This window comes from Acartia tonsa, chromosome 1 (assembly GCF_053477335.1).
Source record: "Acartia tonsa isolate MP-2025a chromosome 1, ASM5347733v1, whole genome shotgun sequence".
NCBI lineage: Eukaryota > Metazoa > Arthropoda > Copepoda > Calanoida > Acartiidae > Acartia > Acartia tonsa.
In genome coordinates this window covers 6,216,991-6,233,307 of record NC_137260.1, presented here as the reverse complement: position 1 = coordinate 6,233,307, position 16,317 = coordinate 6,216,991, and the positions used below count along the sequence as shown (strand labels likewise).

The following is a 16,317-nucleotide window of genomic DNA, read 5'->3' as shown; positions in this document are numbered from 1 at the left end:
GCTTCGCTACTTATGGATGTTGTCATCCTTGTTTATTTTTAACGCTGCTCCATTTATATACCAGGGCGAGGGCAATAAGGGCGCAGATTTTTTTTACTCCTCCCCAAAATTTTTACCCCAAGGGTAAAATTTGCTTGGGGGGGGGGGTAATTACCCCCTGAAAACTGTTGGCAGGAGTAAATTCTCCCCCCAAAAAAAATCCTTTGGGGGGGGGGGGGGGTGTAATCACCCCTTTAGGACCTAGGACCTCCTTGGAGGGCGATCAGGAAAATAGCCTAAAACCACTCCAATACATTTATAAAATTACCATTCGGACCAAGAGGTTCTGAGATCTTTAGCTTCAGATAAAAAACCCTACTACTTGATATTTTAGGATATTTATTCTTAATTGAATCAACTTTGCTTATTACTAACTACTTTCACAAATATCTATTCAGTTTTGCGACAGACAGTTAGGGTTTCAAAATAAATAGTTAAAACAAGAATTGAATTTGAATCTTTTTTTGGTGATTATTTGTATCATAACCTAATTATACAAATGTAGCACAGCTACTAGATAACTAGTGTCAATATAATTGTAACGATAATGACATAAAATCATAGTTTAGCAATAAATTACCGAGCATGTCATAGTGATTCATTTACAATTTTAAACAACAAACGAATGATTTAATTATTTTATTAGTGAAGCTACTTCCTAATTTACTTTGTCAGTCAGCACCGCTATGGGTAAATGTGATATTCAAGATAAGATTCTGATTTTTTTTGTAAAATTTTTCTAAAACCAATGAGCATCCGATGTATAATTTACTTTGTACGTCGGTCTATCAGTCATGCTATAAAATATAAATATTAAACAATATAGAAATACAAGAAAATGGGATGCTGTGAGTATTGGTGCAAAAAATGGGGACATGATTCCAGTGACGTCATATTTTTCTTTCCCGAAAAAGGGAAGGGGGGAAGAAAATCTTTTCAAAAGAGATGGGGAAAACCCCCTTTTCTCCCATCTCTTTTTTCTTCCCCCCTTCCCTTTTTCGGGAAAGAAAAATATGACGTCACTGGAATCATGTCCCCATGCACCAATACTCACAGCATCGAAAATGGTCTCGTGATTTTTTTTCTGCAATATATTTCTATTCTTAATTTTGTCCGTATTTCCATCCATAATTTGTTTTGCTACGCTACATATGGATGTTATCTTCATATAAACTCTTCTTGCTCTTGCTTATGGACCTAAATGATCTTGTTTTATTATTTTTTTGTTGTAGAATAATATTATGAAAATGTGTGCTAATGTTTACAATGAGGAGGAATGGAATATTTTCATTAGAAAAGTTATCAGGAATGTTTACTTGCAATACAGAAAAAGAAATAAACATTTTTCAAAACAATAGTGAATGAGTCCCTAGTATCTATTAAAGGGGTAAGAAAGAGCAGAAAAAGGGCCTGAAACCATCCCAAGGCTCTATTCTAAAAATAGAATAGTCTAAACCATTCTGGGATCTATCTATTACCTAAAAAAGATAACTCTGTTCAGTAATTATTAGGATCATAAGCTAGCAAAATTTCACAAAAAAATTTCAGCCGTCTCACTTCTTTCTTGAAGTGTAAATGGAAAACAAAAAATGTCTGTCCTATAAGAAGAAACAAAAGTTTTAGACATTTATATCAAGATTAAATCCTGAAATTTTCAAAATATTCTAACGAGGGTTTTTTGAGAAAATTAGATTTCAAAATTTCAAGTTCAATTTTTATCCCCTAGGAGTTACAGCATAATCATGACAAGAAAAGCAAAGATTATTTATTTAGAATTTTGAACAAGTTTGCTTTCATAAAGTTCTTCATAAAATCACTCCTGAAGGGAGTTAATTAATGACCATTTTTATTAGTTGCTTTGCTAAGGTCACGGAAATTCAGCCTTAAATAAATCATATATAGAGAGATTTTATAAAAGTCTTCATAAAATCTCTCTATATATGATTTATTTAAGGCTGAATTTCCGTGACCTTAGCAAAGCAACTGATAAAAATGGTCATTAATTAACTCCCTTCAGGAGTGATTTTATGAAGAACTTTATGAAAGCAAACTTGTTCAAAATTCTAAATTAATAATCTTTGCTTTTCTTGTCATAATTATGCTGTAACTCCTAGGGGATAAAAATTGAACTTGAAAAATTTTTGTGAGACGGCTGAAATTTTTTTTGTGAAATTTCCTCTGACTAATGGGTATTTACTCTAAAACCCATTATGAGAATAGTTATTTATTGCAACGTATTAAAGACAGTTTTACACAGATTTTAAAATTAAAAATTATAAGATTAAATGCAGTTTTGTTGGCCCTATGCAATACATGAATTTTTAGTATGGCAGATAATCAGTTTTAATCAAGCGGATATCAATCGGTTTCTAAGCCATACAGGAATAGTTATTTATCGCATCGTATTATAAACGGCTTTCCGCGGATATAAAATGTACAATTATGAGATTAAAACTAGTTTTTTTTAGCCCCGTGGTGCCGAAGGCACCGGCTAAAAAAACTGGTTTTAATCTTATGATTGTACATTTTATTTTTTATATTTGTAGAAAGCTGGATATAATACGATGCTAGACATAGTTTTTTCGTATGGATGAGAACCGGTTCCTATCAACCGGATTCGAATGAATACGAGAAATATTTTTTTCTCTCTCTAATTATCCGTCAATCTGTTTTTTGTTGTTTTATTTTTGTTTTCATTTCTGAACTTTGTATTTTAGGATATGAACATTCTTGTTAATAACATTATGCATATTTTCACAATGCATCGATTCTAATACTGTAACAGTAGCTTATTAGGACACCAGGTAAAAAATCCCCCTGTTACACTAGATAATATTATAACAGCGGAAACCAACTTAATGTCTGTTTGATATTGGACCAGATATTGAATAGAAAATCAAGGATAGAGGGGACGGTGGGATGTATATCACACTAGTCCCCAAACTCTTATACTAACGTTTTCTTATTCGTTATCTTAACTACCTTGGGGACTTGTATTGAATTTTGATTGGTTGGTTCATTGAGTATCCAAACATTTCAACCGTTAATTGCAATCTACGGAAAAGGTAATTTTAACCATCATAATTGGGGATGTACATCAATTTATCGGCCATTGTCTTATCCCTTTGGATCCCTGATAGAAAATGCACACATTCGTGGATATATTTTAGATTAATACTTGGCCTAGATCATTATGAATAGTCAGATGACGAAAGAATGATAAAAAGATTAAAAGTATGACTGTTAGTTTATGTATATACTAGTGGCTACGCCCCTAGAGGCATCTAGGGTAACTTGAGGTTGGGGGAAGGTCGACCACCCTTTAATTTCAATTTTAGTATTATGATATCACTTTGAGGATAGTGTTACCCTCCCACAAAATTGTTATAATCCTTCCCAGGACCTTTGAGAAGCTATATTGTAAAGGAGAACCACATCAGTTCAGCGGTTAGCAAGTCCTTTGGGACATATAGAGAAAACAGTAAAAGTGTCGAACTATGACGTCAGAAAAAATTAACAATTAACCAATGAGAGGCCGCTATATATTTTACCACAGTTAATACTGGCTTCTTATTGGTTAATTTTTAATTTTTTCTGACGTCATAGTTCGACACTTTTACTGTTTTCCATATAGACACAGATCGTGTTACTTTTATATATGCTAGCAACTGATCCCACCTGCATTTAGGGACTCTGTATTCAACAAGGTAGTGAAGGACGGAAAAATAGCACAAACCATGCTAAGAATTGAAAAATAAAAAAAACTAAAACACAACGGATCTATGTAAAGCTTTCCTGAAGTGGAGAACTAATCAGGAGCAGTAATTATCAAAATCCTAAGCTACAGATAAAAAAAACTTTCTCCTAATGCAAATTTCATTACTTCTACTTCCAAATATGCAGCTAGTGTAGATAGGGTTTTGTTTATAATTAATGTAATGCATGATTTTATGATGCATATCCAATACTTATCTGATCTTTGATTAGTTCTTTTCAGTACATATACTCAGAGAGGGGACAATGCGCTGTTTATTACACTAGTCCTTAAAGTTTTATAACTTTGGGGACTTTAGTGAATTTTGAATGGATAATTTATTAAGTTGTACGTTCAAATGTTTCAACCACTATTAATTATCTACAGTAGGGGTAATTTTGTGTATCATCATTGGGGATGTACATAAATTTACCGGACATTCATTTATCCTAAAATATACTGCATATAAGATAGGGTGTTTGTAAATTTCCTTTATGGGTAGAGATTATTCCATTCTATAACAAGAAAGGTAAATTATCATTTAACTTAGATGTGAAGATTTAATTTTACTTCAATGATCATCTAAATTTTTTCAAAGCAAGGGACCAAGATTCTGACAAACAATTTCTAAGTAAAAACATACCACTTTCTTCTCCCTCCCCTCCTCTTCTTACCCACTTCTCTTTAGATACAACACAAAACAAGTTTTACGCTAACATTACAGAACTAAAATATCCAAATTTTTTTGAAACTTCAAATTGAATTAATTTGCTGAATCACGGTCCCTGATCAAACCATTATTTTAATTATATAACCTTATATGTGTACTACTTAAAAAAAGAATATATATTTAGTAACCTCTAAATTATGCATGTATTTATAGATTTCCTATTCCTGATAAGATATACTTTACATAAATCCAATAATTCTAAAAAATGCATTGCAAGGTTGGTAAAACACACATCTTCTTCCCATATCCTTTTCATAGAATCTAAGATTTCTCAAAATACATTCTGAAAATGTTTGATATTTATGTTTTATAAACCTTTCCTGTAAAAAGTATTATTAGAAACAAGGGTGAAAGAAACATTAGTACAAATCTGAACGACAACAAAAATTCAACTTTACCTATTGGCAAAGCACCTACAAAGATGTCCCTTTTCATCATCACCGGTTCCAAAATTGAGTAAATTTTTTCTTTATCTTTTGATAGAATTTTGATAATTGTAAAATTTTAAATAATTTTAATATCTTGTCATGTTTTGTAATTAGTTTTTTATTTTTAAAGTGGTAGTAATTTTGGATCTAAATGGCCGATAAACTAATGTACATCCCCAATGATGATACGAAAAATTACCACATGGAGATTACAATTAGTGGTTGAAATGCTTGGAAACTTATCTTAATGAACCTACCAATCAAATTTCAATTATAGCCCCCAAGGTTCTTAAACCAACAAATAAGATAACGTTATTATAAAACTTTAGGGACTATTGTAATAAACAGCCCAATGTCCCCTCTCTTTTTACAATATTGTTTATTAATAAGTAAACTTTTTAAAAATCAGATATATTCTGACAAAATTTGGAGAGGGGAATCTCACAGAAACAGAGGCTGATCAAAATCTTACCAGGTAAAATACCTAATAAATAATCAAAGACCAAACAAAGCTTTTTTTTATTTTAACAAATTATTTTTGCAAAAGGTAACCAAATATTTAACTTTTTAAATTGTATTTTTAGGGATTTAAAGTTGCTTGGATGGAAGAATGCTATAAAAGGAAAGAAAAACATTCATAAAAAATCATTTAAGCTAATGAACCTGGATGTGTTTGTGTTTTTTTAACTAAAGTATGATCTTAATGGCCACATTATATTTAAACTACTTAATTTAGAATAGCTCAAACAACCTACAAATAAATAGACTGGGGAAAAAATAATTCCTTAAAATGATTACCAACACCTTAATGTTTAATCCAGCTAAATTTTTTACCATGAATGTTTTGTCAAACTAATAAGGTTTGGAAAAGATGAAATCTCTTGAGACTACAATGAAACAGGTAATCAAAATATTAATATAAAAACATTACTTTTAGGGAAGAAATTTATTCATTATTTGTTTTGTAAAGAAATAAATGATAATTCAAATAGCTTGTATAAAAACAGTGAACATTATGATAAAAAAGTTTCAATCAGGATTGGGCCGAATACATATTGAAAAAGCAAAAATAAGTTTTCTTCGTTAAATGGTGATTTATTATATAAAAAAAAGGTTAAAACTTAAAATCTAAGTATTTGTTCAGTTGATCCTAATTCTAAGCAATTAATCTAATGAACTATTACTACCATTTGACTGTAATATTAATGAAGTGTTACTTATATACTGCTATATTCTAAGAAATAATGCTTGTGACTGTTTGTTAACAAGGATTTTTGCTTTATAATTATATTGCCGGATAACCGGCACAACCCTAAATTTATCTACATTTATTTTGCATAAAAACAACATGTTAAAGAAACCATACAAGTTTGGATACAAACAAAAAATATTGGCAATCATGTGGAAAAAATATTCAACATGGCTTGTATTCCATGTATATATTGGTTTCATGTCTCTATAACTAATCCTTTTCATGTATTTTTTACCTTTTAGAAGTAAATTCTTGCAGTATTATTAACTGTTTACATTTTATTTATACTAGCCACTAAACCACTTAAGGCCTCTAGGGCCACATAAAATGTTTTATTTGCAATATATATTAAGATCATTTGTTTACTAAAAAATATTTATGCTTTTTTACGATTTCTGTTGGGAGGGTGGTGGTACCCTCTCCAAAAATTGCTATAAACCTTCCAAGGACCTATGAGAAGCTACATTGTAAAGAAGAACCATATCTGTTTAGCGGTTAGCAAGATTTTTTGGTACACACAGACAGAGATCCTGTTACTGATTGATTTTTGTGTTTTTATTTCTTTTCTTGTGCTAGGCTGAGAAGTCAGGATCAGTTATGTTTGCTGAAGAGATGTTGGAGCTGAGTGAAGAGAATGCTGACAAAAGAGGGGATGAAGGTGATGATGTCCTAGCTGAATTTTCAGGTATAAAACACACATTTAAACTCAATTGTTCATATTTTTAAAAAAAAAACCTTTACTGATGAACTTTAAGTTATCACCCCTTTTAATTGTTACATTGTTGTCCTAGAGTATTCTCTTCTTATAACTGTATAACCTGTTTTGTTAATGCTTATTCAATTATTGTATCTTTAGGCTATTTTTCTTCTCTTGTCGATGACCTAAATGCAAAAAGAACAGAAAAAATGACCAGTTTACAACAGCTTCAGGCAGGTTAACACACTAAAGAATTATAATAGCATTGTCTAAAATAATAAGTAAAAAAATTTAGGTTGACATTATACCTGTTAAACTATTTTACCTCTAGATTTGAAATGATTTACAAAATACCTTTTCAATGTAATATTTAAAAATCCATAACAGTTGAAGTTGTTAAATTAGTTATATTAACATTATTAGAGCATAATTGTATAATAATTATTAATTCAATCTTAATAAGGTAATTATGCAAATTTGCAAAACTTTTTACTTAACTTTAACAGATTAGGGTAATGCAAAATCAATAAAGAAGAGATTCAGGTTAATATTCTATAAATTTAAGTTTATAAGCAAATTTTAAAATAAATCCTTATATTAAAGTGTGTGTGTGTGTCTGTCTATAAAGATCTCGCTAACTGTTGAACTGATATAGGTCTCCACAACAATGTAGCTTATAATAGGTTCTGGGAAGGTTCATAACTATTTTAGGGGAAGGTACCAATTCCCTCCCAAGAGAAATCACCCCTATATAAGTACGAAAATGCCGGTAGGTGGTGCCACTGTATAACTTACTGTACTTCCCTTACAATAGTGCAAAAACTTTTTGAAACTTCAATTTAAAGTGGGATAGGTTCAACTTTCCCCACCCATAGCGCCCCTAGAGGCCACTAGTTTCTTATAAATTGAAACTGTACAAAAACAACCCATGCTTTAAATAGCAGTAGCATGAAAACATGACAAAACATACTTAAACATGTAAAAACAACATTCAATATTCCCATGAATTCAGCAAAATCATGTTGTTTTTAGTCCTATGAGGGCAATAAATTACAAATATCAGAGTTTAAAGAAATTGCAATGTTGTGCTTACTCAGCAGACTTTATGTCATGATCCATTGTGGATGTTAAATATCTGTACTTCATGTTTGATGCAACTCAAATATCTGTATTAAAAGTCTTTTAAAAATCATAATATATATATGGTTCATCAGACTTCAAAATTGGTCAAGCTTAAAAAGGGATTCCATATCAGACAAACACCTTTGTTTATTTTTTTGCATTCAAGTTATACAACCGATAAAATTTTTGTAGATATAATTTCTAGAAAGCTATCTTCATCCATTGGAATTCAACTATTTAAAGCTAACTTATTATATGTTTAGTCATAGGCTTACATGATATAAAATAAAGATATTTTAGTTGTGTACAGAGGATTGAAACCTAAAGTTGTTCATCATTTTTGTACAAATCCTGTTCTCACAAAATTCAATAGTGATATGAGATTTTCAAAATAAGAACAAACAAGAATCACTACAAAGAGTATTTAAGCAGTGATTGATAAGACAATGGCAGATAAATTGATGTACAATCCCAATGATGATGCACAAAATTACCCTTTCTGAACACTCAACTTTTTGCACCAACCAATTAAAATTCAATAAAATTCCCCAAAGTTGTAAATCAACGAATAACATTATTCTTTGGAGACTTGTGTAAAAACAGCCCAATGTCACCTCCCTCCCTCCCTGGTATTTTAGATCAATTCATATTTATTCAAAAAATAAAAAATCAATTCATCATAAGTTTTAAAAGGATGCTGAAAAGTTATAAAAAGAATTGAGAGATCACATCTTTGATATCTCTTTTGAAAATCACTGACCAGGGAGGGAGGGGGACGTTGGGCTATATTTTAAACTGGTCCCCAAAGTTTTATAAAAACATTTTCTTATTCAATGGCTTTACAACTTTGGGGACTTTAATGATATTTTGATTGGTTGGTTAATTGGTGTCAAAACATTTCAACCACTAATTGTAATTTAAAGAAGGGGTAATTTAGTGTATTTTCATTGGAGATGTGCATCAATTTATCGGCATTATCATATCCCTTTAGATCTCTGAGACTGACCACTGTCTGTGATTTGTGAAGTGGAAAACCATTGTGTTGAGTGATAGTGGACAAATTAGTTGTTGATTGGTCAAAATTAAATTTTTTAAAACAAATTGAATTGAAAATGTAAAATTTAAAATAATAACTCTTGGCTATTTAGTCTTTGAAATCTAATTTGGAATTAAATGTTTTATTATTGACATACAACATTATTTAAAGTAGCCATAATATAAATTATAATTAAAGATATGCAATATTTTGTCAATCATGAATAATATGTTTTTTTTGTCTATAACTCAGAGATCTTAAGGGATAAGACAATGGACAATTAATATGTATACATACCCAATGATAATAGACAAAATTACTCTTCTGTAAATTAAAATTATTTATTGAATGGTTGGATTCCGCCAGCTTAAACCAAGCAATAAAAAATTAATAAAATACTCAAAGTTTTAAAGCCAATGAATAAGATAACTTGTTTATTAAACTTTGGGTACCAATTAATTTACATTCCCATGTCCCCTTTTGTCCCTGCTATGACCCCACTGTGTTAATGTTGTGGCGCAGGAACTGCTAAACCTGGAATATGAAACAGAAACTCTGAAGAGAAAGGTAGAACAATTTACTCTGGACTATAGTGATGATTTGGTAAATCTAGTTTTCAAAGTACTTCTTTTTTGTAAGAGAAATGTACAGTGAATATTTGATAATATAAAATTTTGGGTGCACTCACCAAAACTTTAAAATGGAACACCATACCCCATCCTATTTTTTTAATATTGACAGAACATGCAGACGGTTCTTAGCTTCGGGGATTCTTAAATAACTTGATTGTGTTCCAAAGGCGTTATAAGGGAAACTGCCAACATTTTATTTCTTATAATAGTATTTACCGCATCGTATTATAGACAGCTTGCCCCGAATAATAAAATGAAATATCATAAGATTAAAAACAGTTTTTTTAACCTCGATTTTTTTTCAAAATTACTGGAAAATTGTCTCTAATACGATGCTATACATGATTAATTCACTATGGCTAAGAACCGGTTCTAATCCAGTGGATATTAATCGGTTTTGAAGAAAAGGAGAAAAGGTTGATATGTAAAAAGGAAAAAAAGTAGCCAAAATTTTTTTTATTAATGAAAAAATTCCCAATGCTGCTACACAAAATTACCCTTTCTATAGCTTACAATAAGTGGTAGAAACGCTTGGACACTCAACCTAATAAACCAACCAATTAAAATTCAATAAAATCCCCAAAGTTGTGAAGCCGACGAATAAGAAAACCTTATCATAGAACTTCGGGGATGAGGGTAATAAACAGACCAATGTCCCCTACCTCCCTTGTATTTAAAGTTTATAACTTTTGTCAACCTTGTATGTAATTAAGGCCGCAGAAGAAGTGAGCATTGACAATATTTTCAAAGCAGATTCAACAAATCTTTTCACACAGCTTCAAAACATCCAGGTATAGTTTACAGATGGGATGGTTTTAGACAATTTTTCTGCTTTCCCTACATCTACGAATGCAGAGCACCTTTTTTATATTTTCAAAACAGATTCAACAAACCTTTTCACACAGCTTCAAAATATCCAGGTATAGTTTACAGATGGGATGGTTTTAGACTATTTTTCTGCTTTCCCTACATCTACAAATGCAGAGCATCTTTTTGATATTTTCAAAACAGATTCAATCAATCTTTTCACACAGCTTCAATACGTCCAGGTATAGCTCACAGATGGGATGGTTTTAGGCTATTTAGCTGTTTTCTCTCTTCTTTTAAAAGTAGAGCACCTAGATGCTAGGGCGCATCCGCAAGTATTTTAAAAACAGAATTTTACAAACTTTTCAATACTTCCTCAAAACGTACAGGTATAATTTACAGATGTTCTGGTTTTGGGCTATTTTCTGCTTTCTCTGCCCATACGAATGCAGAACACATAGAATTTAGGGGCACAACCTTTTTGATTTTAATTTTTTTAAATTGACTTCAGGGACAAATTACAAAAATATAAACATATTCATTGTAATGAGGCACTGAAAAAAGCTTGGCAGCCGTAACCACAGAAACTCGGCGTCAAATTTTGATTTTGCCACTGTAAAACGCAGGCCAGCCAAACAAACCATAATACAAGCCACGCAGTTATAAATTACCTTAGAATCAGCCGCGCGGATTACGAAAGCCACCCTCAACCACACCCTTTCTAATCCACATTCAGCAATATGTATTTAGCCAACGACGGTGTATTCGCAGCTACCGCCGTCCATAAGCTCCAATGAGCCGTAATTGCATGTCTGTATTCAGTCGCTTGGCTGAAGGCGCGGCTGTCGACCCCTTGAGAAAGGCTTGAGAAAACATAAAAAATATTATATACACTTATCAGGGAAGAAAAAAAGAAGCTATGGATCGCATTTCATCCAACCTTGGTCCAAAACTTTTGAGCATAGGTATAACAAGAACATGTAGGTCAATCAGTAGCGCAACAATAACAAAATACCAATATTTTCAAATTATCTAGCAATAAATTAATAGTAAAAATAAGAATAACATATTTAGGATTTTTTTAAATAAGTCTATTGTTGGAAGTACATTCTACAGTGTTTTTTTATTTAAAGGAACAAAAGTATTGCTTTATTTAACCCACTTTTCATTATCAACAGAAGTTAATAATTAATATTTCCTGATACAAAATGACCCACGTCAATAAAGAAAATGAGATATTGATTATTAACTGTTGTCAACGGTAAGTGAGTTAGATAAAGCAATACTTTTGTCCCTTTAAATAAAAACACACACTGTAATTATAAAAGTAATAATTATAATGGGGTATGGACAAATGGAAAACTATAATTTTAGAGAATCTACTTCAAAAAATAATCTCTTTAGAGAAAAATGGAAATTCTTTTTTAAAATTAGAATTCTCTGTAAAACTAATAAATCAATATTTCAATAAATTTGGAATTTGGAAAATTTTAAGGAAACTTTATTAGAATTTTTTAACCTCATAATATTCAATGACGTTTTGCGAAGTTGACATTATTGGCAGGGATCTAAAGGGATAAGACAATGACCGATGAATTGATGTACATCCCCAATATTTATACACAAAATTACCCCTTCTGTAGATAAAAATTAGTGGTTGAAACGTTTAACCAATCAAAATTCTCTGAAGTCCCTAAAGTTGTTAAGCCAACGAATAACAAAACTTTATCATGAAACTAGTGGGACTAGTGTAATAAACAGCCCCTTATCCCTTCTCTCTTTGTATTATTAGTGGCAAATCTGCTCTTTAAGTATTGTGCTTTTGTAAGTTATTTCGTTTACTAGTCCGTCCATAACATAAGGTTTATTAATAGCGAAGCTACTCTATAATTCGAAATGTCCGTCTGTCCGACGACTTAACTTTTCAGGGATTTGATAAAATTGCATCCTACATATTTTTACTAAGTTTCATTAGGATTTATATATATATTGGGGTGCTAGATCGATTCCTACTTTTTCAAGTTTTCAACATTATCTAAAATCCTGTTCAACATTAACGGCTGGAATTTTTAGGGATTAATTAAGTCAACATTTTACACATTTCTCTAAGTTTTTTTTAAAGATATGATAATTGGTTGGGGTGCTAGATCGATTCCTAGTTTTTCAAGTTTTCATGATTTTTTGACTCGTGTTCAAGATAAACAGCTGGAATTTTTAGGGATTAATTAAGTCAACATTATATATATTTTCACAAAGTTTAATAAAGACTTGCTATTGGTTGGGGTGCTAGATCGAGTCCTAGATTTTACGTTTTTCTGTTTAGCTTAATGCCTCAAAAGACATTATACATTTTTAAAAGGTTTCATGATTTATTCCATTTATGTTTTTTCAAAAGATTTTTTTTTCCAGATGTCTATCAATAAATTTTGAGCTTCGCTACTTTTGGATGTTGTCATCCTTGTTTAATTAAGATCTAATAAACCATTAAACCGATCAAATTCTTTATTGAATAGTTAATATAAATCTTTTCTTACTTAACTTTATAAATCGAAGCTTCCTACATTTATGGCTGGTCCGTTCGTCTGTTCGTGCGTCCATGTCAAGTAACTTTTGGAATGGTAATTCCACGACGATCCGGCTTAATATTTTATTGACATATCTTTAATATTGAATAAGTTATTACACTACGTTTTTTAATATCCGTTTGTATCTAAGTTTAGCTTCGCTTTTATGAATGTGGTCATCCTTGCTTCAGAACATTTATATTGCGGTTTTAATGAATATATTATTACTTGGATCTTACACCAGCCTATCATGAACTCTAATAAAGTGAACTTGTAGCTGGCTAAAAAAGCGATCCCTTCATCCCCTCATCCACCCATTTTACCCCTATCTCCTCCTGATTCTACTGTATGAACAAACTGACCAATAAATGATGTTCATATTTACAACTTACATTTTCCCTGTCATGATATCCACGTATATGCTATATCCATTGTCTCATTTTAAAGCTTCGCTTATATTGATGTTGTCATCCTTGTTTTATCCTCATTTATTGTGTATTCTATTTTTAGAGCCAATAACAAAAGAAGAATTTGAACCTTTTCTCCAGAATTAAATTAAACTTAACACGTACAATAAAATATTTTAGTAAACGGATATTAAAATTGTGTATTTTTTAAAAAAAAATTTCATAATTAATAGTAATTTTTATTCAAACAAAAATATTAGAACTCAATTTATGTGGTGCTGCACAAAAAGTTACTACCCCCTTATTTTTGAAATAAATATAAAAAAGAGGGAAAGGGCATAGTTTTTTTCCCTATACCTAACCCCTGCGGTGTCCTAACCCTGTAGGGTTCCAATCTATCAATTGTAACCTAACCTAATATGACCTAAAGTATGAAACAAACAATCGATTTTATATTAATTTTAAAAAAAAGGGGACAGGGGTCTCAGTGCTCAATAAGGTACTGTGTGTGTAAGAGATATTATTTTTAGATATAAAAAATTTAAAATGTAAAAATTATAGTCCAATAATTAATTATTTGATGTTACCTTTATCCATGTTTTGATTATCCAACAACATTTATTTAAATATATTTATGTTTCAATTTAAAAGAAAAATTAAATTTGTTTATAAAATTAAAACATTTTTTTTTGTATAAAATGTTCAAAGAAAGAGAGAGAGAGAGAGAGAGAGAGAGAGAGAGGAGAGAGAGAAAAAAAGATAAAGAGAGAGAGGGAGAGAGAGAAAGAGAGAGAGAGAGAGAGAGAGAAAGAGAAAGTGAGAAAAAAAAGAGAGAGAGAGAGAGAGAGAGAGAAAGAGAGAGACAGTAAGAAAGAGAAAGAGAGAGAGGGGGTAGAGCTAGAGAGAAAGAGAAGTACATAGAGGCACATAGCAATAAATTGAGACAAAAATAGAGAAAATTGTTTATGGAAAATGAAATCATAATAAGATGTATTCATAGATTGATCAATAAAAGAAAGGTAGATAGAAAGATAGATACATAGACACAAAATAGATAGATAGATACTTACCAAATCCAGCCTTCAGAGGTTCCACGAGCCTGATGACAAAACTTGTCCCCTTAGGGATATGCTTCAACATGTTAGCAACCTAAACAAAGATATTTTAGATATTTTGACTTGTGCAAAGCGTTTGATAGCTATTGACATAAAAGATCTTTAGGATCTTTTAGTTGAAAAGTTTGGACACTACGAGATTGGAATTCACAATTTAAAAAATCCAATGAAAGAGCCCAACGTTTTTGAGCCAAAGAATAAGACAACCTGGTTTAAAAACTTTGTGTACTCGTGTAATTTATAGTCCAATGTCTTCTCCCCCCCCCTTTGCGCGAATATTAATCTTAAAATTACGAAAAAGTTGAAAATTTTTTTTTCAAAATAATTATTTATTATATCAGCAAAATTTCTTATTGTATAAAAAGGGTTCAGAAAACCGAGTAAATATTATAAAAGCATATATATATGTATTATGTAAACACTTCAAAAATCCATTGCATAGTATATCAATAAAAAACTTTAGGATCATCTATTTAAAAATTTCTATAATGAAAAAAAAATATTTTTCTAAATGAACCTAACAAATAACCAAGTTTAGTGTTAATACAAGAAAGGTAAAAAACGTGAAACAGACTGACCCAATAATGTTAGGACTTTTGGCTTTGCTATATTGGTTCAGGGGAAAGAAAATTAGGATGGCGTTTACTACTTTCAAATAGCCTTGATACAGCCATATATCAATATAAAACATCTCTAAAAACTGTAATACGATTTGGCGGGCAAAATATGAGATCTTTGATCATATTATACACTAAAGCACAATTTATTGTATAAAATTGTTACTTTTATGAATTGACTATGCAAGCAATCAAGGCAGAGATTGGAAAAAACCACTTCAAAGTCACAGGCAGGTACACATATTGAGATATTTGAATCATGTTATGTTTGAGATAAAATGGTTGAAGTTTTACAGTGGCGTGTATAGAGATTTATCAGGGAGGTGTGACGGCTTAAGGGGGTGAAAAAAATGGATGGCAGTCCTTCCAAATTCTAGTAAAATCTAATTAATACAAATATAACAAGGAACTATCAAACATTAAAACCTTGGAGGGGGAAGGATTGGTCCCCTTTTTGGGGAGATAGACAGGGAGGGATGAGATATTTGGCTGTTTATAAAACTAGACCTCAAAGTTTTATAATAACGTGTTATTATTCGTTGGCTTAACAACTTAAGGGACTTTTATTGAATTCTGGTTGGTTCAAAAAGTTGAGTGTCCAAACATTTCAATCACTAATTGTAATCTACAGAAGTTGTAATTTTGAGTATAATCATTGGGGAAGTACATGAATTTATCTGCCAATGTCTTATCCCTTTAGATCCCTGGGAGATAGAAGCATGTATTTGTTGATCTAATATGAATATGATAACAAAAATGTTTTTCTTACTAACAAGTCAAAAACATATTTATTTGTTACATGTAATAATTCTATAAAAATATATATGCTATTAGAACCACAGAATATCTTTCTTTATTGATTAATTAGTAGTTAAAACTAACAGTGTTCAAACTTTTTAACCAATAATTTCAATCTAAAGAGGTGGAAATTTAATCATCATAACAAACAATGTTTTCTAGCACTCCCCAGCAAATTTTAGCCGCCAATAGTTCTGGGGAAGATTTTTTCTTGCAATAAATGTATAATCCAAACAACAGCCTGGCCCAAGTGGCGGAGACCCTTTTTCGCCTGCTAGAAAATGTCTTTCTATTCTTTTGCAGGGACTCGGCTATGTTT

At 31.0% G+C, this 16,317-nt stretch overlaps 2 protein-coding genes across 3 annotated transcripts in view; one reads left to right on the top strand and one right to left on the bottom strand.

Moving 5' to 3' along the window:
* kermit (PDZ domain-containing protein GIPC-like protein kermit) overlaps nucleotides 1-16,317 on the bottom strand; it is an 84,268-nt gene that overhangs the window by 12,444 nt on the left and 55,507 nt on the right. The window contains exon 9 of the mRNA XM_080146861.1: nucleotides 14,539-14,617. Coding sequence (XP_080002987.1) covers nucleotides 14,539-14,617 — 79 coding nt within the window. The remainder of the gene's footprint in view (nucleotides 1-14,538; nucleotides 14,618-16,317) is intronic.
* LOC145332028 (uncharacterized) lies at nucleotides 5,797-13,741 on the top strand. Of its 2 annotated transcripts, none has more exons than XM_080176946.1 (7): nucleotides 5,797-5,852; nucleotides 6,780-6,888; nucleotides 7,060-7,133; nucleotides 9,581-9,625; nucleotides 10,404-10,481; nucleotides 11,399-11,462; nucleotides 13,572-13,741. In XM_080176946.1, the coding sequence occupies exons 1-7, from the start codon at nucleotides 5,823-5,825 to the stop codon at nucleotides 13,613-13,615; spliced, it is 444 nt and encodes a 147-aa protein (XP_080033072.1). In that variant the 5' UTR covers nucleotides 5,797-5,822; the 3' UTR covers nucleotides 13,616-13,741. The 2 variants fall into 2 exon arrangements, with proteins under 2 accessions (XP_080033072.1, XP_080033065.1); XM_080176939.1 differs by having other exon boundaries at nucleotides 9,581-9,661.